Raw genomic sequence first — 24,208 nt, forward strand, 5'->3', positions numbered from 1 at the left:
TAAAGGAAATTTGAAAGGTTTCATTGTTGCCATATATACTCCTTACATTAAGATATAACTTTGAGGATATTTAAATTATCACACGTTTTCATTATTTTCTATATTTTTGCAACCTTTAATTTCAAATATCTTAGCTCGAACAAAAAATGAACCATTTTACTTCGATTTTGGCATTTAAATTCTTGATATATTGATATGTTTTTTTCTTTCTGAGCAACGTTACCTGAGCAGTTGCGTTGATCTAGCTGTAGCGTATAACCACCCCTACAGGAACAGATGTAGGATCCGTCAGTGTTTTCACAGTTGTGCCCGCAGGCGTTCAGTGATGAGTTAAAACATTCATCAATATCTGAGAACACAGGCAGAGAAACAGGAGAAACGTCAGACAATGGAGGCTGATGAAGACATTATACTCATAGAATAGTGATCATATCAGCTTGACTGGTAAAATACGATCATTTGCATACAGTAGTGCTTCTTTGTTTCACGTTTTTTTCATTCTCACAAAAAAAAACTAATAATATATGATTATAAACCGAGTAAGTCCCTCGCAAAAGTTACACTTAGAACTGTCCAGAACCACCGATTTGTTTGATTTTAAAGGACAAGTTCACCTTCGTAGACATGTGGGTTGAGTGAATGCAGCAATATTAGTAGAACACATCAGTGAAAGATTAAGCAAAATCCAACAATCCGTTAGAAAGTTATGAATTTTTGAAGTTTCTGCTCTGCCACGGCTGGATGAAAAGACTACCATAGCTTGTGATGTCACATGAGTACAACGATATAAAGAAAGAATAAAGAAAATTCAACATATTTATTTATTACCCTTAACATACGTCAGTAGCAAGTCGAAGAAATGTGCACTTTATTCAAAAAGTAAAGTTTTGTGAAATTCTCTTTTTATTTTCCTTATACAGTTGTACGCATGTGACATCATACACTGTAGTAGCCTTCTCTTCCAGCAGTGACTGCGCAGATACTTAAAATATTCGTAACTTTTGAACGGATTGTCCAATTTTCCTCAAACTTTCACTGATGTGTTCTACTAATATTGCTGCATTCTCTCAATCCTTATGTATCTGAAGGTGGACTTGTCCTTTAACTTTTAGTATATTTCCCATTTCCACATACTTTGCTAATACATTCTACCAATATTTTACTCGACTGGTGTTGCCGAGTTAAAGGGAAATAAGAGAAACTTAAACGGTATAACAACAGCTTAAAAATTTCAACCAAAAAAAAAATGAGATCGTTGACAAATATACGCTTAGATTCATGTACATGATATTAGATTTTTGCTTACTTTGATGGAACCACGCAACATAAAATTATTGTCGTAATTCTTTCATTTTAGTTCTTAACCTTCATGAGATACTTGATCATTTGTTTCACGAGTCTTGCGTTGTCTGTCCGAATTCCTTAATCTCAAACGTCAAGGATCTATTAAAGGGGGAATGTAATTAAACAATCTTGTCCTTATGTAGTAGTCCCCCACCTTCTTTTACTCATTGGTACCCCCAAGAGTATTGTGTAATAAATCGACCACAATATCGTCCGTTTTGCACTCATGCTCTGTAACAGGATTAAGCTGTATTGTCCTTGATATATTACCTGAATGAATCCTCATTCGAGACACGTGCATGGGTAATATATGAAATGATCATAATAATAAAACATCGTCAGGTATATGTGCATATAGATTTATTTCATTACACTTTATCTTTCCTTATCAAAAGAAATGTGACTCTGATTTCGTATAGCTTTGTACATGTATTTACCTTGAAAATTTTCCAGGTTTGTGTCTTAGTGTGTGTGTGTGTGTGTGTGTGTGTGTGCGCGCGCGTGTGTGTGTGTGTCACATTCTGTTTGTGTTAACTTGTGAGTGTGTGCGGCAGACTGCCATTAGAAAAAGGATGAAGTTCCATTACCAAAACAGTTCAATCCGTCGCCCGTCAGACTCGGCGGACATGGGCCACAGTCTGGTTCCGTACTCGGCGGCGGAAGGTCGAAGCAGATGACACCCTCGAAACATGGGTCTCCGTCACAGGAATCTTCGTCCTCCTCACAATGTGTCCCCGTCCAGCCTTCTGTGCAGTTGCACACCACCACCTGTGAGACATAATAAGGCAGTATCTTCCATTTTATGTTCGCCTGTTCATTGTGCCGTTTCTTCAACGCTGGCCACATTCAGAATCCGTAGGGCTTATACATTCAAAGTGCATCTGTTGCATTTTGTACACCATCGTCAGGGAAATTAAACATTTATTACTTTTGATAACTTGATTACTGCATTATTTGCAAGACACAGTGTACATAATTATGCATACATGTATATATATTATGTATATGTATATAAATATTGTGACAAAATCACTTTTGTGATGTGGCAGTATGTGACTGTGTGTGTACGAATGAGTCCGCGATCAGTGTCAGGATGGTCAGGATGGCCGAGTAGGTGGGCTTCGTTTTGTTGCAGTTTACAACAATCCCTTTAATTAAACTACTGTGTCTGTGCGCTAGCAATTAATAATAATTATGTTATATCAGAAGTAGCTCACCAACACAAGCGGCACTCATACCAAGTTCACATCAGCACGGTCACTTAGATTGTGTCACCACTCGTGAATGTTTTACCAACTCAGTCACGCTCACGCTCACATGGTACACCTTATCTCAATCATGCAGTGGCACAAACAACATTGTTGGTGGGCAAGGGGTAGGTGCTAGAACGCACCATTTCATTTCATTTCATTTCATTTCATTCATTTTATTCAACCACGGTACTAACTTCCCTTACTTCCTCTGGAAACTGGAACTAAGGATCATGGGCACGAGGTATATGTGACAAGTCACACTGCCAACTACTCCTAAATCCAACGTACCTCAGGAACTTATGCCACCGTTCAGGAGTTCCAAATGCAGCACACAGGAAAACACGCTGGACACATTTGCAATTTTTTTTACCTCTGCGAGCGAGCCCCCACGACTCACTCGGAGCAAGTTTTGAGCATGCTCAAGGGCTGGCCTTGTCATACCGTATTTGGGGAAGTTTTGTGGGTTGACTTGCGGGGAAACAAATTTCCTACCAGGAGCTCTCCGCAGTTGGTCAGCACCTGATAGTATCTAGCGCATATCTCGCCCATAGTTGCCCGGAGTCCGATTTACCCGCAGCCAAGTTTTGAGCATGACCAAAACTTTTTCCGGGTGAGTCGCGGGGATTGCCGCAGAGGTCCACTCAGAACGCCAGTAGGAGGCCCTTAGCGGCAGCACCTCGCAGGCAACTCCCACGCAGGTACTTGGCAGTTCCCGTATATGCGGCCAAGATAATGACATTCTGTGGGACTTCTGCCATTCCTTAAAAGGTATAATTCCTTCACTGTCAGCCCCCCCCCCCCCCCCCACGCGCCTGGCACACAGGTCACACAGTATACTGTATACCCACACGTAAAACTTAAAAGTAGAACGCGTCAAGCAAGTAAGACACTTGCACTGACTTGCCCAAATACTTGTCCGCCCTCAGAAAATGTCCGGTATGCTGGAAAATCCCCACAGGACAAAAACAAGCCCGCGTAGCTTGCTCGGAAAGGTGTGACAGGGCCAAAACATGGTTGCGGGTAAAAAGATTTGCATGCGCACCTCCGGGCGACTATAACGGGTCTAGAGATACGTGCTAGTACTGTCATGTGCGGATCATCGGCGGGGACCTCCGGATAGTTAAAAAAATTGTTCTTCGCACGTCGCACGCAAGGCTTGCCCAGACAGGTGTCACACGGCCTTCAGATACGCCCCCTACAGATCAGAGGAATGACTTCGTATACTCACGGCGAACTTGTTTTCCGTGAAGTCTTCGCCCTCAGCGTCCGTGTCAAAGTCACAGGTCCCGTTGTTTTCGCACCTACAAACTTTGACCGACAAAGTTTCAGAGCTCGCTACAATACCGTCACTCGCGACGATGTCGATGGCCACCAGCGTGGTGTTCATCGGTGTCCAGGTGAATGTGCCATCTGGAAATGGTAGTGACCATGGCAATGGTACTCAGTTAGTACTGAAATTGATTATTAGGCCTCAACAACAACAACAACAACAACAACAACGACAGCAATGACGACGACCAAACAAAACACCACACCCGTCTGAGCGGGTATGCATAATTATCGTGGGAGTACTAATACTGCCCTACTTTGGCAAAAGGAAGCAAGTGACATCGACTACAAATGTTACAAATGAAGAAAATATGTTTGAGGGTAGGCCCTTCAACATGGAAATTTGTAGTGAGAAATAATGTTGGTATTCGTGCAAGTCATATGGTGATGCATTTATGACAATTCGAAGAATTTTGATATTCCCATGGAAACTCATTACTATGTAAACTTGCTTCCTTTTGCCAAAGTATTATAGATTTGTAGCAAACATGAAAAATCTGGCAAAAGTAAGCAAGTGACAATCATATCATGAGCATGTTACTTGCTTCCTTTTGCCAAAGTATTATAGATTTGTAGCAAACATCAAAAGAATTGGCAAAGGGAAGCAAGTGACAATCATATCATAAGGATGTCACTTGCTTCCTTTTGCCATTTTTTTAAGTATGCTACGGATTTATAATATTTTGGCAAAATAAAGCAAGCAACATTCTCATGATATGATTGTCACGTGCTTCCTTTTGCCAGATTTTGCATGTTTGCTAAAATTCTGAAATACTTCGGCAAAAGGAAGCAAGTTACAACCTCCTTGTCACTTGCTTCCTTTTGCCAAAGTATTTATATTTGCCCACAATCTAAAATACTTCGGCAAAAGGAAGCAAGTGACAGTCACATCATGAGGTTGTAACTTGCTTCCTTTTGCCAATTTTTTTCATGCAATTTTGTGCACTTGCTTCCTTTTGCCACCCGAATATCTCAGAAATGGGCCAAAATTGTAGCTTTTAGCCTCACAATGCCACGTCAATAAAAAAGTCAATATCCATAAAAGTGTCACTTGCTTCCTTTTGCCAAAGTAGGGAAGAATAGTTTAAGATGACATACGCGCCAAGTAGTGGTTCCGTTGGGTAGCATAACAAACAAACAAACAAACAAATAAATAAATGAATAAATACATAAATAAATAAATAAATGAGTACATAAATAAATAAATACATAGATAAATAAATAAATGAACAAATAAATAGATGAATAAATTAGTACACAAAAGCAAATAAACGAGTAAATAATAAAGAAAATAAGTAAACAAATACATTAATGATTATCAATACATAATTACAAGAGTAAATAGATCAATAAATTGATTGAATGATAAATTGATCAATGAGCAAAGTGTTTCCCTTCTCCGTAGCAGGGCTAAGTTAGATTGCACAGTGCAATGAATCTATCATGGGTGTGAAAGTACTTCATCTTTTTGATCATTATTCACTGGCTTATTAATGGAGTTTACATAACAAATATATCAATTATCTCAGTTGTGTTGTCAGCTATTGGTGCTTTAGCCAATACAGGTTATTTCATTGAGCTCCTGTATAGATCAGATCACCATCTACATCAGTCTAAAGATGTAATACCACTTAGTGGGTATTAAGTCAAAATGAGATACATGTAATATCAATTATTATAATCTATCCTGATGCATTGTGGGTGCCTGTTTTGCTGTAGAGCAATATGCAGAAATACACAAAGAACTTTTCAATAATATTTTTACGTCTTCACAACCCCTGCCCCACCCCCTCCCTCTCTCCCTGTTGGAACTTACTGTCAGTGATTTCGGCACTTCCAGGCACTGTGCCATTGAGAGAAAAGGTCACGGTGTCGTTGTTAGGGTCAGTTGCCGTGACCTGAAGCGTGTAGGTTTCACCAACGATGACGTAGAGGGTGTTGTTTTCCATTAGGGCATCCGTGTCCCCGACCTCTACAATGTCCGTGATTTCAGGAGGGAAGTTTTCTATGAAGATGACAGAAAAGAACGAAGCAGCAATGATAAACCTCAAAGGCATTATTTACCATTTGCAGATGAACAAAACCCAGCCTAGGGTGCTTCAAAACAGCTCTACAAATATGTGTTAGCGATAGAAACAACCAATGTAAAAATGTTGATAAGTGTAATCAATATTTGATATTGTTAAATATGCAAATCGTGCACAATAGTTAAGAAAGTAAAAATGTTTCTAGACTAACCCAAGCCGTCTACAGTTATGATTTACTCTGAAAATAGCGATATCTCCTTATATTTTAGGCTTTAACGCGAATTTTTTATATGTTTTGTGATAAAACTAACCTACACATATGCATCAATAATGTGATAACTCGAACATTTTTATTTCTAAATCACTGCTCCCAATGGTAAACAATACTTTAAACCATGGAGCTACAACACTCCGTATTGATTGAAAAACGGTGCTACAACGGGTGTAGTAGCTCCATCATGGTTAAACCAACCAATATACTCTTGACATAGAACTTAGCTAAGCTTATCAGAATGCTAGTGCCTTTGTAAGTAAACAACATAAATTTCCTTATCATTAAGATTGCATTTTCAAGGATACTTTTGCATCCACACGTATACGTTGTGAATTGTTTTTATATCGGTGGTTCTCGTCAGACTCTTGTCAAGTATGACGATTTGTAGCAGCCAAAACAACAAACAAACAAACAAACAAACCTATTTTTGCCATTACTGATAATGAGATTGCTATACTAGTAAAGGATTGCTATACTAGTAAAGGATTGATAAAGGCGCCAAAAACGATTAGAAGGTGTATGTGTAAATGTCAGGTACCATTTTACCAAATTGAACACGAAAAAATAAGTTATCTTTGAAATTCAATATAGTTGAAAAAAAAATACTGTCAGAGTTTCTCTTTGTGTCCCCGGAATCCTCCGAAAAAAAAAAGACCAACAACTAGAAAGCATCAACTGACAATCAGACGAACGATTTCAAAAAGAAACATTTTGGTCTGGTGACGGGAAGAAAGAGGCGCAAGTCGTCTATAGCTCACCCAAGCCCTGCTTCTCTGATTCCCGCAGGGCGTTGGTGGCCATCGAACTCGCGCCAAGTTGCGGCCCGACCGCAAGGTAGTCGAACAGGCAGGATCTGTCACCCTGGCACGTGTTTTCCGCAGCGGTTCTTTGCTCGTCCGTGGCGTTAGCCAGCAGCTCGTCCAGGAAGAGCGGCGTGTAGTTGGGGTCGTTGTAGGTCGCCCAAGAGTCGTTGCCATAATCGAAGAGCGAGTCATTCGCACTGACCATCCCTTTAAAAAAAGAAAACAACACGATAGGTGTGTCAAACAAGTAGTTCACAATAACAACAACTACTACTACAATATTACAACAACAAAAACAACAACCAATACTACTATTACAAAACTATAACTATGACAGGAATTTTATCTAAATCGACATTGGAGTGATAAAAATCAAGCGATTATAAATCATTCAAACCCATTCTGCAAATAAGGTGATGTGACTAGCTCAAATCTTTACAATTGGTTTGTAATATCGAAGAAATTAAGTTTTCAGTAATTTTTTAACGTCCTCAAAAAAGACATCAATGTTGTAAGAGTAAAAAGAAAACTCTTTCCTTTTTCCGATAAAAAGTTATAGTTAAGCTTGGTGTGGAGGTCAGTGGAAGGCTTACAGTCAGGCACAGGCGCAGAAAACTGCGCCTGTCGAAAAGCGCCGATTTCTGCTATCATGAATATTATAATGACAATACCCATCATGCCACGCGATGCTCGTAGTGTAAAAGGCATGGAGAAAATTTAGGTGATGAAGACACCTAATCGATATTAATTTCGTACGAAAATTCTAACCTTGACACTTTTCTGATATTTCCTCTGTAGTAAGCCAAATACCTAATCTTGCATAATAATCATTTCTAGGGGAATAAAACCTTGACATCTGGCGTAATTCTGGTCGGAATACATAATTAGGTAAATGTTTTTTGAACGACCACCGGTTTGCCCTCTTTTTAGCCTTGTGCAACAGGTGTTGGCTAGTGTAACAGAAATGTACTCCTTCCTATCAGACCTTCCTCTCTCCCTTCTCCTCTCTCATCTCCTCTCGTGGCTTCTTTCCCTTTCTCTCCCCCAGCACAGCCACCTTCCATCTCTCAACGCATCATCTCTTTCCCCCTCTCTCTTCTCTGTGGTACTCTCCCCGGCAGGTTGGGTTCTTATCTCTGTTGAGTAAACATAGGGCAGCAGTTTAAAACAAGGAAAGTGTTGTGAAAGTGCGGCCAGGCTCTCTGTGGGGCCTACCTCGTATACCTCCCTGGTCTTGAACTGACCATGGGCAAAGCACAGAGGCAGGGGCTATGCGATAGGTATTGCAGTTTTAGAGACAGAGTTATACAAGAGAGCACATATAGTTAAACATGAGTTATCAGAGTTAATTGCAGATGATTCTGCAAAGGAAGCAGAACAGCGTAACATCGTAACAGCAAGGTAATCCCAATGACTCCTACTTCATTCTCAATCTCACTAGCCTATTTCTTGATTTATAAATGAGCTATGGTCAGTGTGGAGAGACCTATATAGCGCATGGTGTTTGTTGGTGAGAGCGTGTGGCTCTGGATGTGCCTGATGCATGCTGTATTTCGATATAATTATGGTGAAACAGTGCCATGCAGTATACACATACATACTATCGTGTTTTGGCAATTTGTCTTGCATACAGTACTTAGTGCACTGCAAATCAGTAAAAAGCAGTAACGGGCGCCTGGTACACAGACGATATCAATGGAACCGACTGTTCGCGGAAACTACGAGAATCGATTGTAGCGGGCACACTTGCTCGGCGCTCGGGCGGATAACCCCAAAGTAGCAGTTTTCTGCGCCTGGCGGGAGGCGCAGTTTTCTGCGCCTGTGCCTGACTGGCTTATGAGGGCATTGCAGGTATGAAACTAATAGTATTTCATAACTGATTTTGTCAATGTTTGATTTCTGCCGTCAAGCCATCAAATCATACAGAACGTTTTATGTATATAATATCTGACATTTTTAACATGTTTAAGGGCAATAAACTTACATGTCTGCCCAAATTCAAATATCTCCCTTTCGGTCAAGTTCTGTCCTGCTTCCGGCATAAGAGTATCGCCGTCCCTTTCCTGGAAGTCGTCCGATGGGTCGTCGTTCCAAACCCCTGGGGAGTGCAAATGAAAGTGCAAATGAAAGTGCAAACGAGTGTGTTGTCCTTGTCATATTTTCCCGGTACACGCGATTCAATGAACAGTGTCCGGGCATTAGCATTGATACTATATTATATATTTTTTCCCCAACCTGCGTATCTTAAAATAACTATATGTGTATTTCTACAGATGACTTAAACAATCTATATTAGATATACAGTGTAATAGTTATGAAGAATTTTGAATAATACATTGTTTACTTATTAATCATCTAGCGATCCACGTCCCACAAGCTTTGCTTTTTAGTGGATCGCAATTTTCCATAATCGAATTTATTTTCCGCATGCCCACGAAGTATATATGCTTTGTTTTTCCTAATTATTGTTGTTGTTATATAACTTATCTTGTATATTACATGGATCTTCTGCAAATGTTTGAACAATATCATTTCATGACTTGTATACTTTGTACTATGTCTTGATTTTCGTTGATTGAAAATAAACTATGATTGAATTGAATTGAATTGAAAAGTGCGTGACAGTGTGAGACTGGTTTCAAGACTCAAGCTTGAACAGGAACGGCAGGTACAATTGTATTTCTTCGACGTAGCAAACATCAATAGAGAGAGAGAGTTCTTACTAAAAGGGGAGCAAAATGCTTGTCTCACGGACCAACTCGTGGGAAGACGTAGCTTAGTTAACAAATCCCCAACCAACCTCAGCGTACTGTTTACGAGATCGCTGATTGGCTGGCTGGCTGGCTAGCTCACTCCTGCCCAGCATCGGGACCGAACGTTGTTTTGTGCGAGTACCGTACTCGTTTTCCCCAGGACGGGACGTTTCTCGGATTTGATCATGCGCAGATGCAAATTTTACACACTGCACGCTCAACTCCCGGCCGCGTCGGGCCTGCGAAAGCTCCCTACTCTTGCATCTGTGCGCAACTTCCATGCCCTTACCTAGTAAGCCTCTGGTCACGCCTTCTCCAGCGTAGTCGGGTGCGACGGACATGGTCACGTCGAGAACTCCCTGATTGAACGTGACCGTGAATCCCGTGGGCGTCTGACCAGCGTAGATGAAGGACGCCTCCACGCTCGTGCTGTTGTTGTTGGTGGTGGTGTCTTCAGTCGAGTTTGAGCCGTCATCGTCGCTCACGAATGAGAGCGAGAAGTCATCATCGGTGGAATTGAATCCGTCTGTTAGGAAGACCAGAGTGTGCCAGACCCAGGCGGGTGTGTTTCAAAATGTTTCAAAATGTTATTATGTTTCAAATCGACTTCATCTTTTAAAGATCGGAGCTTTCATTTACAATAATGCAGATGAACGACCCATCTTTAGTGCAACAATGTGAAAATTTATTCAGTATAATCAATGTTAAGTATTGTTACATAAACAAAAATAAACAATAGTTGTAATAAACTTGTTTCTACTTTATAAGGAGGGAAAAAGAGAAGATGGTGAAGGGGAAGTTGATTTTTAGTAAGGTAATTTGTATAAAAAATAGAGACTATCTATAAAAACAAGAACAGAGGTGTTAGAATTTGTAATTGAAATATCTGTTGTTTTTTGTTTTGTTAATGGTAAAAGTTAACTTTATTGTGCAATAGTTAATATTTTTAATGTATGTTTGTATGGTATATAATTGAATGAATTTATGCTGATCCTTGTAAGATGTCAGCAATTCAGCCTACGGACTGCAAGGGATGTTATTCAATAAATACCTTTCAGTAAATAATCTACAGTCATGGTTTACTGAGGAAAATTAGTGATATCTCCTCATATTTAAAGCTTAAGTGGGAAAACTGCATTTTTTCTGACTTTACTAAAATATAAAAATCACGCTCACACTCATCACATTGATCACTTGGACATAATGTAATAGTACATAATAAAACAGCAACAAAGTAGTAACACTTCAGAGTTTATGTGTACTGTACCTTTTTTCCCCATCTTAAAGGACACAACGACAGCTACTAAGCAAATAATCGACGTTGGTGAAGTGATGGGACAAACTATCACTTCCGGGGCGATCTTGTTGTAGCTTTATCTATCTGTAGCGCTGCTGAGAAAAGATGGCGTACACATTCAGATCGCCGAGGAAGAGATAGTTTGTCTCACTGCCTGAAACCAAAAGTTGATTATCTGGTTTTTATTCCATATCTTTATTCCCATTTTATTCCATATCTGAAAAAAAAAAATTCTAAAAAGAAATAACTCTCGGGAACAGGACGTGGGGACGAACAACACACTGTCAGCTAGTTAGACTAAGTAAAACAAACAAACAAACAAACATGAAAACTGCAGATCTAACGTTAAGTGTAGATAGAGACAGGGAGTTTAGACCTATCCTAGGTAGGGTTATACACTATCCTAAGGGCTTCGGGTACGTTCACTTACAAATTCCAATCCTTTAGCAAGATTCTAAGTATGTGGAATATGAAAGAAAATATTCTTAGAGATAAATCTATTTTTGACCTGCATTTTGTCTTAATTATTTACCAAATAAACTCACCTGCTCGTAGAGTTTCCAGATCAACAAAGGATTCGTTGACTTGTATTAGCATTTCCGTTCGCTCTGCATTCAGAGTTATGCGAAGCTGTAATGAGAGAAAGATTAAAACGAAACAGGTATGACTAGAAATGTCGCTCTGGCGACTGGTATGCCTCCGCCATAATGCATGATTTTCCCAATAGTTCTAGATAGTACATGTGGACAATGTGTGATTACATTTTCACAAAATTGGCAAAATATTGAAATGACAAGTTTGTCACAAATGTGTTGAATGTTCACCTTCCTTGACCTAGGTTTAATTGGATGAACAGAAGAGCATGTATCTAGGGATTTAAGGACTTTAACTTGACTTTGACCCATTCATACATTTAGGCATTGAGTAATTTTCAAGGTACAGGTGTGGAGAAAAAGTGCAATTTCTGAATTGAATAGTAAATTGTTACCATTTTCATCTGGCCCTTGACCCTAAAATTCATAAGATAATCACTTTCAGGTAGAACATACATAATATGTACTAAGTTTCAAGATAACTTGAGCCACTTCCGAGATATGGAGGAAAAAGTTAGTTCAGCACTTTCACTTGATCTTTGACCTTTTGACCTTTGAGGCAAAAGAAGAAGAAGAAAAAAACTTCCAGAGAATTTCTATTAGGTTACACATGCATACACCAAGTGTTAAAAAAAAATAACCCTGCTGGCATTGCATAAATATGAAGGAAATAGTAAAATTTTGAAGTGTTGCACTTGACCTTTGACCCCTGACCTTTGACCCCATGAACTCTACATTCTCTAGATAATCACTTCCAGTCAGTACATGTATATACTATATTCCATAAAGATACCTTGAACAATTTCCCAAGGTACGGAGAAAAAAAAGAAGTTTTAATATTCTTACTTGACCTTTTGACCTTTGACCTTTGACCTCATGACCCAAACTTTCACCAGAGAATCTTAATTGGGTAATACATGTATACACTAAGTTTCAAGAAAATATCTTCAGGCATTCAATAGATATAGTGGAAATAGTGAAATTTTATGTATTTGACCTTGACCTTTTGACCTTTGACCTTGAGCATGTGCACCCAAAAGTTGATAGGCACAACTTCACCCCCTAATACACATACATGCCAAGTTTCATTAGGATACCTCAACAGGTTTTGATAGTTACCTTGTCCACAAAATTCATTACGGACGGACGGAAGGACGGACGGACGGACGGACGGACGGACAACCCGAAAACATAATGCCTCCGGCACCACTTCGTGGCGGAGGCATAAAAATGCCATGCATCATACTTTCAGCCAGTAATGTGGTCATACGCACTTCTTTATTCATTAATTTAGATTATATATATATATATATATATATATATATATATATATATAAATGCATATATATATATATATATATATAAGGTATATCATCTCTCTCTCTCTCTCTCTCTCTCTCTCTCTCTCTCTCTATATATATATATATATATATATATATATATATATATATATATATATATATTCACAACAGTAGGTCAATATAAACTCCGTTGGAGACGTAAATTTGACGAATTTTCGCCCATAGGGCTTTGTCAAGTCAATACATTTGACACTTTATTTTGAAGCAGATCAAAATAAAAGATGCGTCGTCACTGTGATGGTAGCGCGTCCATAACAAGATGCGCACAAACACAAAGCCCTATGGGCGAAAATTCGTCAAATTTACGTCTCCAACGGAGTTTATATTGACCTACTGTTGTGAATCTATACTTTCTTAGGACTCCGAGCAGAAACTATTTATTGCTGTTATTCATTTATATATATATATATATATATATATATATATATATATATATATATATATATATCAAGGCCTATATATAAATTTGAAAATGGTGAACATGCATAACAACGTTTAAAAAGTCGCACAGGTTTGTTTCCCAGAAGGCCAGAAAATGACATGCATTTTTAGGTCGGCAAGACTAGTTTAAGATTTTCTTTTTCTTTCACTTTCTTCAAGTTAAGTTTGGAAATACTCGTATGAGATTATATCATTGACCTTTAACCCAACAACGGCAACAACCCTCCCCCAAAAACTCAGAAACGTTTTGCTGCCTCTGCACTGAACCTCCACTCCCCCTTCCCCCGGTGATCCTTCTCACTTGCCCATCTCCCATTCCATTCGACCCCCAAAAATAGATAGATAGATAAATAAATAAATAAATAGATAAATGAATAAGTAAATAAGTAAATAAATAACAATAATAATAACAATAATGATAATAATAAAATGGGGGGGGGGGGTAAGAGAGGAAACAGCTAAAGCATACAAACAGAAAATCAAACAAACAAACAAACGTACGGTTGTTCCCCCTTGGCCAGCGGCGAAGCCAGTGAAGACTGTACCCGTGTCTAACTCCTGGCCCTTTTCATCGAAGGCCTTCCCCATTCTTGCCTGAAGGACGAAGGGGTTACCATTGGTGTACTCGAGCATGACGTACTCGCCCAGACCGTTGAACGTGTATCCCCGGTTGTCCAGAGTGTTGATGTGGGGGTCACCGAAGAACCATGCTGTCGTTTAAATAAATAAATAAACATATTATATATATGTTTATGTACTGATTGGCAGTGATTGTTTTGGTAACTTTAGGGTCAGAGGTCCACGTCAATTCAAACTTTCATTATTTTCTTTTGTATGCAGTGTCTGAGGGTTTTCTTTTTTGTCGAATTGTTCTTGTTTTGTATGAGCCTGAGTGTTATTTTGATTTTTACATTTGTATACTTATGTAATACTGTGTATTTATATTTTCCACTTTTGTAAAGTCATTTGTAATTCAGCCTCTGGCTGCGATCAATGATTTGTTGGATAAAGATACCATTTATAATAACAACGATAATACTACTACTACTACTACTACTACTAATAATAATAATAATAATAATGATGATAATAATAATTATATATATATATATTTTTTTTTTAATAGATGATGAGAACAATGAGGACATTATTTTTCTTCAGCCATAGGTGAGAGAATGTTTTCCTCCTAAACTATATTCTTTGGACTTCTTCTTTGATTGCAAACTGGATAGACGTCACTATCCCAAAAGAGAGCCAAGCCTCCCAAGGGTCAGGATGTTGTATAACTCCATCCCATGAGCGCTTGGATATCTCCATTAGATGTTTGTTTACACCCGACTACTCAGAGCGGCCCCTAAAACAAATGAAATTCAACACATTACATCTTTATACCACTCTACACAACATCTTTTATCTATAAATCATTGGGCTATTTGCCATCACTTAAAAGCATTTTCGTTGAGAAATCGAGGGGGTGCTCTCAATGTGACCAATATGGTCTTGAACTCACCGATGAATGGATTTCTGTAGAATCGGCACGTAGAGGGCGGCCTTAGGCTCTCGTACATTCTGCAGAAGCGCTGGTTTCCCGAGCGACTGCAGCAGAAATACTGCGGGAGCACATCGTTCTCTGTGCAGAAGAAAGATTTAAAGTGACAGAGATACGACATGCACCAAAGTGTGATGTCGATTCGACCTTGCTCAAATGTTTATGCCCGCACCTGGTCCCAACCCACGGTAACGAAAAGACTTGGACATCATCAATACATCATCAATACATCGTCGATGTATCATCACAGCCATTAACTTCGGTACCGATACTCTATCACATCAAGTTCAAGTTCAATTTATCCACCCCCCCCCCAAAAAAAAGGAAAAACAAGCACACAAACAAACAAGCAAACAAGCAAACAAATGAATAAACAGACAAACAAACAAAAAACAAAACAAAACAAAGCAAAACACACACAAAAAATACTTATGTGATGACATTATAAAGCGAAACAGCAATACAGTAGCCCCTATTTTTGATTAGAGGTTCGAACCCAGGGCCTGGAAGCAGCGATTGTGGATGGGCCCCTTTGAGTACGTAAGCTTTATAATAAATATGGCAAGAAAACAAAAATTTTGAACGATGAATTTAATGTGTTAACAAACGTATAGATAAAACACACACATGCATCCAGTGCACGGTGAGACCACAGCGACATACCAGCAGATGGAAATGTGTTGTCTGTGTGAAAGTATGAGTGTAGATTATAGTAGATGAGACTGATTTTCCTTGTATGAGTTGTAATCTGCTATAAGGGTGACCTTAAGATGATGCATAAGCCTTTTCACGTGAATGTAGAAAATATAAAACGTTAAAGGAGCGCTTCAATCGTCTAAAAAAAATAATAACCAGGCCTACAGGGAAGTAATAATTATTGATAATGATCTTTTTAAATGCTCGCAAGCTCGGCCCTAGTCGCGCTAAAATTTCAAGCCAAATCGCTCAATGTATTGTGCGCTCACCCCAAATGCTATTCGAGGGTAGCGTATAGGGCTCACATGGATATTCCCCATAGAGACGTGTGTTAAAGTTCAAAATTCAAAAAAATCTTTTAAATAGCTGGCAGAAATAAGGTGTTTCATCTTCACTATCCTGAAAAAGTAAGATATACCCTTTCATTCATCAAATTTCCAAGGGGGTGGGGGTGGGGTCAGCTCAAACCCTGTCCACGGGTTCGCAAAGCCAGACTACGAGTTCTTTTTACTAAAAAAAGAAAATCACATATTTTCTGTACATGCACCCAATCACATTTTAGTCCCTTCAAATTCCGCGAGAAAAACTTTCATCTTCCAACCAAAATGCAGTTTGAAGAGGAATTCATACTCAGTATAATAATGCAGCTATTCAGTTTTGGCCCAATTGCATTTCTGATTTTTTTTTTTTTTTTTTGTTGGGGGGGGGGGGGGGAAACTAATGTACAGTCACCTAGTTTTGCCTGTATGCTTTACATTAGGGCCTAAACAGAATCCTAGTACAAAGCAAATACACTAAACCCCTTGTAGAATGTGCTCAACTCACCGCGTAAGCCGGCAGACCAAAACATGCAATCACGACCAGGCTGTTAGCTCGCCTAGCACCTCCTTGGTTTACCCTATACATGTGCTCATAAACGTTCGGCTCACCTGTCTCGCAGCACAGCCGATCGTTAGCTTGCTCGAGCGAGCTCCCCGTTATTGAAGTGCATGTAATCAATGTGACTCTGTGACGTCACCGCTTCCAATAGCTCACCAAGCATGCCAAGCAATTTAAAAAATTAGGGTTTAATTTGCGTAATGTGTGTGGGGGGGTGGGGAAGGGGGTTACAAAAAACGACACTGTTTTGAGAAGGCATTGGTAGTCCTGCGATCTGATAAAATCGCATTTCCAACCAATTTTCCCGAAAATCATTTGATATTGCTATTTAATTGTCTCTTTCTCAAATGACAACAGCAACAACGAATCCTCTGGTTAAAGGGAAAAAGGGATCTTATAGTTTTGGTTGAGACCTAATTTCAGGTTTCTAACATTTTTGGGTGAGATAATGGGAAACCTCCCATGAAATATGAGAGAGTATGTAATTCCATGAGGAATTCAACGTTTATTTGATGAAAATTGGTTTTGAAATGGCTGCGATATCTAAAACAGTGATTCTAGTAAAGTGGGGACCCACACTTTATTACGATTGCTTAGTTTTACTTTGTTTTTGGATGTTTCAGTTATTCCAAACTCGAATTTCATCAAATAAACTTTGAATTTCTCTTAAAATGGTATGCTCTGTACTATTTCGTAAGTGCTTCTTTTTTTTGGTATCTCGCAAAAAGTTAAAAGCCCAATTCTCATTTCCACCAATACTGTACTATCCCTTTAAGCTAATAATTGTATGAATGAATAAACATAGTAGCAAGTACACACAGCAATGTGGTCATTCATTGATTTTCCCTGTAGTGAGTTCTTACCAATCCATCTCAAGAAGTCGCTGTATAGTCGGAAGCGTCCGTTGAATGGTAAGACCGACTGAAAGTGACTGGACCGCCAGAAGCCGCTATATCCTCTCCGGAGCCACCAGCTGTAGGTACATCGATACCCCTGTCCGAGAAGGGGCCACCGCGGTTGGAAGCAGCCATTGAAAGGTATGAACCCAAAGAAGGAGAAACTCCTCAGGAATAGGTAGAACGGTGCTGGAATTGAAATATATTATATATACAGTGCGTATCAAAAAAAGAAAGAAAGGTAATCCAACTTTGTAGGGCTACCACTTCTTAATTATCAGCTATGGAGAGCACAATGTTGGTTGTGAGCAAAGAGGAACTCTTCATCAATATTTGAGACGGAACATGTCGTACGATGCCGGCTAGTGGTATAAACTTTCTGCTAAAACTCATGCTGAAGCTGTACCCAATGTATAATGTTCATTACATATTCTCCATATGATTTGTTATGCTCAAGACCTCTATTCCATTTCGTGTAAACAGACATTGTTAGAGCTGACGTAGACCCGAGGTGAAAAGCTTCAACCACTAGCCGGCATCGTGCAACTTTTTCTGTCTTTATTATTTTCTCGATTATTATCATTCATCCTATAAGATGACAAAAGCGTTCGGTAAAAATATCAGCATCATCCCACCACACACACACACATATACACACACATATATATATTATATATATATATATATATATATATATATATATATATATAATATATAATAATAATGATAATCATATATATATACATTACATGCAATCACATAAAAATGAAAAACATAGTTCGTGGTTTATAATGCTGTTGTATCGCGAAAAAATAATAAATGATAATGATTACAAATAATCAAACCCCCCCCCCAAAAAAAAAAAAAAAACCACACACACACACACACACACACACACATACACAAATAAGTGTCTTTCGAAGACATTGAAAGAAGTATACTAGCGGAATTTTTCCCTTTCGGCATGAGAAAATAAATCAACATGTCATAGTAATGTTAAGGTTTAGGAGGCCTAGGTGAACAGGAAATCGCCTGTGCTGTTCAAACTGTCAGTGCAACTTTTCAAATTGCAAGATCGCAAAGAGCTGCAAACACGATACATTATTATAATCTGTCGCTTATTTTATCGATGAAAATTGAAATAATGCAGAATTTCAACGGGCACAACTACAACTTAAAAGGAGATAATTATTGCAAAATGTAAATTTCTGAAAAGCATTTCAGGCTAATTGAGTCAAATATCCACTTCCGTTTATAGTATTAAAGTAAACTGACGTCACGTTTTATCGTCAAAATATTTCCGTTTTGTCTTTTTAAATCTATGTTCACGTATGCCAATCATGGTCTAGACAGTATTGTTTTCCACTCTGATTCTTCTTTCACTGACCACCCAAAGACGATTGAAGAATGAGAGCTTAGGTCAACAGTGTGTTCATTCAAAGAGTACATCGACAATTGCGTGAATGGAGGATAAGGCTTAGTAATCGTGTTTGGGACACAACTGCTTGTGGTATGCTATTTGCAGCTGGTATACAGTAAGGAGACACATTTTCAGTGTTTTTAGAGTGTACAAAAGCTCGATTCAGAGATGTGATTACAGATTCATTGGTTTACTACGTTTAAACATGGTTACTCACGATTGAAGTTTGTTAGCTGGGAAGTCGACATGCCTGTCTGAAAACTGTAGGCGTAATTGCAAGAAGTAAAACGGAAGTCGAAAATAGCCTGAAATACCGAACACGGACATGGCTGGTGGAAAAACTGGTGAATGAGTGGCCCTCGAGCTTGGTTGTACCAGTTCAGACAGTAGGCTCGTGGATTAATGTAGTCCGAGGGATTAGCGTCTAAGTCGAACAATTGTACACCTTTTAAACCGATGCTTCCGTCAAGTAGGTCGGGACGGTAACTTGCAGAACGGGACAGAAACAAGTTAAACCTTGAGATTCTGATGTTGTAACCGAATCGTGCAGGCACTGGCTTTGATTGAGCACGCCAATTCATACTTCCCTCTTCGTAGATCGCTAAGGCTGCAGTGTGGACGCCGTTTGTGAAGATGATAGCCTGATACGTGGCAGTCTGAAAAAGAGAAAAGATAATAATAATAATAATATTGATAATAATAATAATAATAATAATAATAATAATAATAATAATAATAATAATAATAATGTCTTATTTACCCAAGGTAGCCTCTTCAGGGTTACCACTGCTCTACCAGAGGGCCCTGCAATCATTATTACTCTAGCGCTGCCAGGAGTGGCAGGTACCCATTTATACACCTGGGTCGAGAGGGACATGGCGGGTAAAAGCATCTTGTCCAAGGACGTAAGCACTGGGCGGGATTCGAACTCCGGTCCTCCGATCGGGAGTCGGGAGTCTTATCCACCATGCCACAGTGCCCCCACTTAGATAATAGATATGGTTACGCAAGCGCGTACGCTGATCTGTAATACATTAAAGTAAGTCGTCACTCTGTGGTGCAGTGAGCACGCACGGCTCAAGACTGCTAAACATGTGATCACGAATTCGAAGCCTGTCTTTTGAAAAAAAAAATCGTGGCGGAGAATGACGGTGCTTGAAAGTATTAATTGTCTTGCGGTAGTTTCATCACCATGTCTGTCTGGTTTCTTTGTTTTATTTTGTTTTTGCTTGAGTTTTGTTTTTTTATTTCCCTTACTTATTTATTCATTTATTTATTCATTTTATATATTTTCAACATATTTTGACAGGATAACAAGATCAGCAGGCGAGTGCTGCTTTACATCAATGTCCTATACAATCCAAATATATAAATACATAAAATCATCATGCACAAATATAGTTATTAAAAAAAATACAAACATATTTACAGTCAGAGTTAAAAGGAGCAAAACGTCCTGATAAAATCAGTAATAACTCGATCAATGTACGATATTAAAAACACAATGTAATGAAAAAAGGACAATATATCAAACCAGTGACTGAAATGGGGTAAGACAGTCAAACCACTTACGTACAAAATGAGTTTAAAAACCCTTTCAGCAGGAACTTCAATTCACTAGTCCACAATCATAAAAAAGCAGAAAAGATGTCTATGTAAAAGTCTATGATAAACAAACTACATACAATCTGACAGTACTGCTCATTAAACTGATTTCTGACATGTATGTTGTGTTTGATCCGAAGAACAGTCTCCGGACTGAATTACGTGCCGTGCTTAATGAAATGAAATGAGATCTCCGTTCTATTCATGTTGCGCCTATTTTGATGACAGCTCGCTGGATTTTTTTTACAACTTTCTTGTATACTTTGCAAAATGGAAGATGTAATGAACTGGCATGTTACAAAAATCACTAAGAATTTAGCCCACGAAGTTACGAATCATAAGTTCAGATAATCATTGCTTTGTATTCGTGTGTATGTGTGTGTCATTTCGCTGTTATATTTGTCTTCCAGAAATAACATACTCTTCATCCATTTTGTCGAAGCACAGTGACAAAATTATGCTGGAATGCCATCAATTTCACTTCAAGGGATGGTAGTTTTAGTTGAGATTAAATTGCAGATCTTTATCTTTTAACGAGGAAAGTAGAAAACACAATACAGAATATACAATACTAGGACTAATTTACAGTTTGTTGGATGAAAATCGGTTTTGACATGGATGAAATCAAAAGTAAGAAAAATGATCCAAAGAAAAGAAGTGAAATCATTTTCTTAGGACCTATTTGGTTCTGCATGGATATCTAGAATACGGAGGGGGAACATGAGAATGTCCCAACTACCTAACGGCGCTATACGTTTCTGGCAGACGAGAATGCCATGGCCGCCGGGAAGAAGGTGTAAACGAAGCATAACGTCATCATTACTTTTTTTTTTTCACGTGTAGTCTTCACAGACTATTTGTATCTAAGCATCTGAATCCATATAATTGTTTTTTTTTTCTATTGTCAGAGATACGGGGGAGACAGAAAGAGAAACTTATCACAAAACACCAGAAATGTTACCTCGTCGCTTGAAGCAGATCCAAAGGGCCGGATATCCTCCCATGTTATTTGGATTATGTAATCAATTCCATCCGAGAAAGCACTTGATGAAAATTTTGCTGGCGGACTGATTGTGGCTCGACCAAGCAAATCATTGATCCGCTCTCGAATATTGATGAATGCCGATGACTGCACAGTTCTGCCATCATAAACCTTTTGATTCGTGGAAAAGTGAATATAAAAGCAGATCGACCTACGGATGATTTTTTACTTTAAATTTTAAACAACTATAAACTGGCTAGAGTATAATTAGAGTTTCAGAACTTAGAGTTATTGGGAAAAGGAATTATAATATTTTCAACTTTATAACAAATCACAATGAACGAGGATGATGACATTGAAGCCTCACCTTAAGAATGCATGAGAGGAGGCTCAATAAGAAAGAAGAGCAAAAGACTAAAGCATACCTACATTCTATACATGTGAACTTGCTCGTCTCAGCAAGTGGTATTGTACACCTATAAGACCACTGCCACATTTCTGCAATATGTCAACCTCCTTTGTCCTCATCCTTGTTCAGTGTAATTACTGTTTCGGGTTGTTGTTTTTTTCTTCAGATTATTGGTTTATCTCTTTAAATACCACAATAAATTCTACAAACAAACATGGAGCTGTCGATTTAAAATGTGAAAATATGACAACTCGCATTATCGATCTTCATTAATGTTGTTATTATTACTACTATATTATTATTATTATCATTATTACTGTTATTGTTGTTATTGTTATCATCATCATCATTGTTATTATTACTATCGTCATAATCATTATTCTACCAGGCAAAGAATACTAGTATGGGATACATATCACCAACATAAACATGAAACAATGAGCAGAATAAACATTACAAAGGGATACATTGTACTGTAAATGTTACTCAAAATGAAAATGAAATTAATGGAGACAACATGAGGGTCAGGGCACACAAAAGTAAAGACATTTTTATTGCCCGTATGCATGTGAGCCCCCACAGGTTGCCCTAAGAAACATTATTTTAACAATCATTCAAAACTAAAAGAATATCACTCGACCCCTGACCCCCACCATTTGACTCCATGGCCCACATCAATCTTCAACAATTCATTATAATAACATTCAATTTACAAAACATAATGGGCGTGTTGGAACACATCTGTCATTTGACAGAGGCACGTACGTATACTGCATCTATCCAGAAATATGTATGTTCCACCCGTCGTCATGCAGGCTATGCGTACTTCTTCATGTCAAGTTCATTTCAAGTTCAATTTCAATTTCAATTCAATTCAATTCAATTCAATTCAATTCAATTCAATTCAATTCAATTCAATTCAATTCAATTCAATTCAATCTATTCATTTCATAAAGAAGGAAATTGAAAAGAAAAACCTAGGGCTTGAAAATTGAGATTTCCTTAACAATAAAGTTTAAAATCACAGTTTTGAATGAAACATATAGGTCAAAATGTACTTAAAAATAGAACTAAAATTAAAGACCGTTACAATTTTACAATACATTAATATAGAACAGAAAACACGAAACAAAACAACGACTGAACTAATACAGTACACTAAAAAACAAACATGCAGGATAATTGTAAAAGGTTTGTGTCATAATCGTACAATTTCCATCATTCATTCATATATGATAAGCATTAAATAATACAGATTAATGATAAGCTGCGTATATTGAGTCATAAAAAGATTCAATGTGATAACGGTTTTCAGTTTCGTGCTTAACAAGTTCTACAATTTAACCCTTTTGTACTTTATTGAGTTGGACTGTCTGATTTTCAGTCGATGATATGGTAAAATATAACATTGTTTATTTCTAATATTAAGAGAATGTTTCATGGCATGTGGAGAAAAATAATTATTGAATATATCAGGCAAGACTGAGCGAACATATTTATACATGAAAATACCATGTTTAAATGAAATTCTGTCTCAAAAATTGAACGTTTACAAGTCCTTCAATAATGGAGGAGTGTGGACAAGATTTAGGGAATTTGTACAGAGGCAAATTACTTTCTTTTGGAGGATCATTAATTGTCGCTGCTAGTCCCTGACCAGACGAGATTTAATAGTCTGAGCACGGCAAGATAAAAGCATTGCAAAACATCACTCTAAAAACATCCGGGTCAGAAGTGACCCAGAAAAGGATCCGTTGGGGTCACACTCCGTTCCAGGTCAAAACTAACTTGGAATTTGGTCATGAAGACCCGGAATGGGGTCACCCTGACTCAATCCATGACTCTGAATGTCATTGTCATTGTCATTTCTGACCCGGAACGGAGTGTGGCCCCAACAGACCCAACTGACCCGGATGTTTTTAGAGCGATGAACAGTGTATTTTTCGAGATTAACGAGCGAAGCTTGAACATCATACCAAGTGCAACACTAATTTTTCCATGGACATAATTTATCTGGTTATTCCAGGATAAGTTTTCGTCAATATACACCCCTAAAAAGTTTATTGAGGCAACCTTTTCAACCTTATCATTATCAATTTTTATAGAAAAGTTTCGATGAAATTGTATCTGTCTTCTGGGGGATTCGAAAATCATACACTTCGTTTTATTAAATAATATTCATTTGTATCCAATTGCACGAAGATTGCACTTTTTCATTAATAATTTGGTTATGCATTTTCTGATCTGAATGTGAATTTATAATATCAATATCGTCAGCATACATTACAAAACGAAAA

General features: G+C 38.2%; 2 protein-coding genes across 2 annotated transcripts in view; both read right to left on the reverse strand.

Moving 5' to 3' along the window:
• The window catches only part of LOC139719223 (uncharacterized), a 74,729-nt gene extending 74,361 nt beyond the window's left edge, over positions 1 to 368 (reverse strand). Inside the window, exon 1 of the mRNA XM_071630653.1 lies at positions 224 to 368. The gene's annotated coding sequence lies outside the window, so the exon portion shown is untranslated. The remainder of the gene's footprint in view (positions 1 to 223) is intronic.
• A 1,537-nt stretch (positions 369 to 1,905) lies between these two features.
• Positions 1,906 to 24,208, reverse strand: part of LOC139719224 (uncharacterized) — a 33,148-nt gene continuing 10,845 nt past the window's right edge. Inside the window, exons 9-20 of the mRNA XM_071630654.1 lie at positions 21,482 to 21,673; positions 19,230 to 19,571; positions 17,463 to 17,694; positions 14,986 to 15,105; positions 13,977 to 14,185; positions 11,626 to 11,710; positions 10,073 to 10,309; positions 8,955 to 9,128; positions 6,986 to 7,237; positions 5,743 to 5,931; positions 3,826 to 4,007; positions 1,906 to 2,112 (exon numbers count right to left, since the gene is read on the reverse strand). Coding sequence (XP_071486755.1) covers positions 1,906 to 2,112; positions 3,826 to 4,007; positions 5,743 to 5,931; positions 6,986 to 7,237; positions 8,955 to 9,128; positions 10,073 to 10,309; positions 11,626 to 11,710; positions 13,977 to 14,185; positions 14,986 to 15,105; positions 17,463 to 17,694; positions 19,230 to 19,571; positions 21,482 to 21,673 — 2,421 coding nt within the window. The remainder of the gene's footprint in view (positions 2,113 to 3,825; positions 4,008 to 5,742; positions 5,932 to 6,985; positions 7,238 to 8,954; positions 9,129 to 10,072; positions 10,310 to 11,625; positions 11,711 to 13,976; positions 14,186 to 14,985; positions 15,106 to 17,462; positions 17,695 to 19,229; positions 19,572 to 21,481; positions 21,674 to 24,208) is intronic.

Source organism: Diadema antillarum, unplaced genomic scaffold (assembly GCF_040938485.1).
Source record: "Diadema antillarum isolate AM-2024a unplaced genomic scaffold, OU_Dant_1.0 scf00000107, whole genome shotgun sequence".
Classification (NCBI taxonomy): Eukaryota; Metazoa; Echinodermata; class Echinoidea; order Diadematoida; family Diadematidae; genus Diadema; species Diadema antillarum.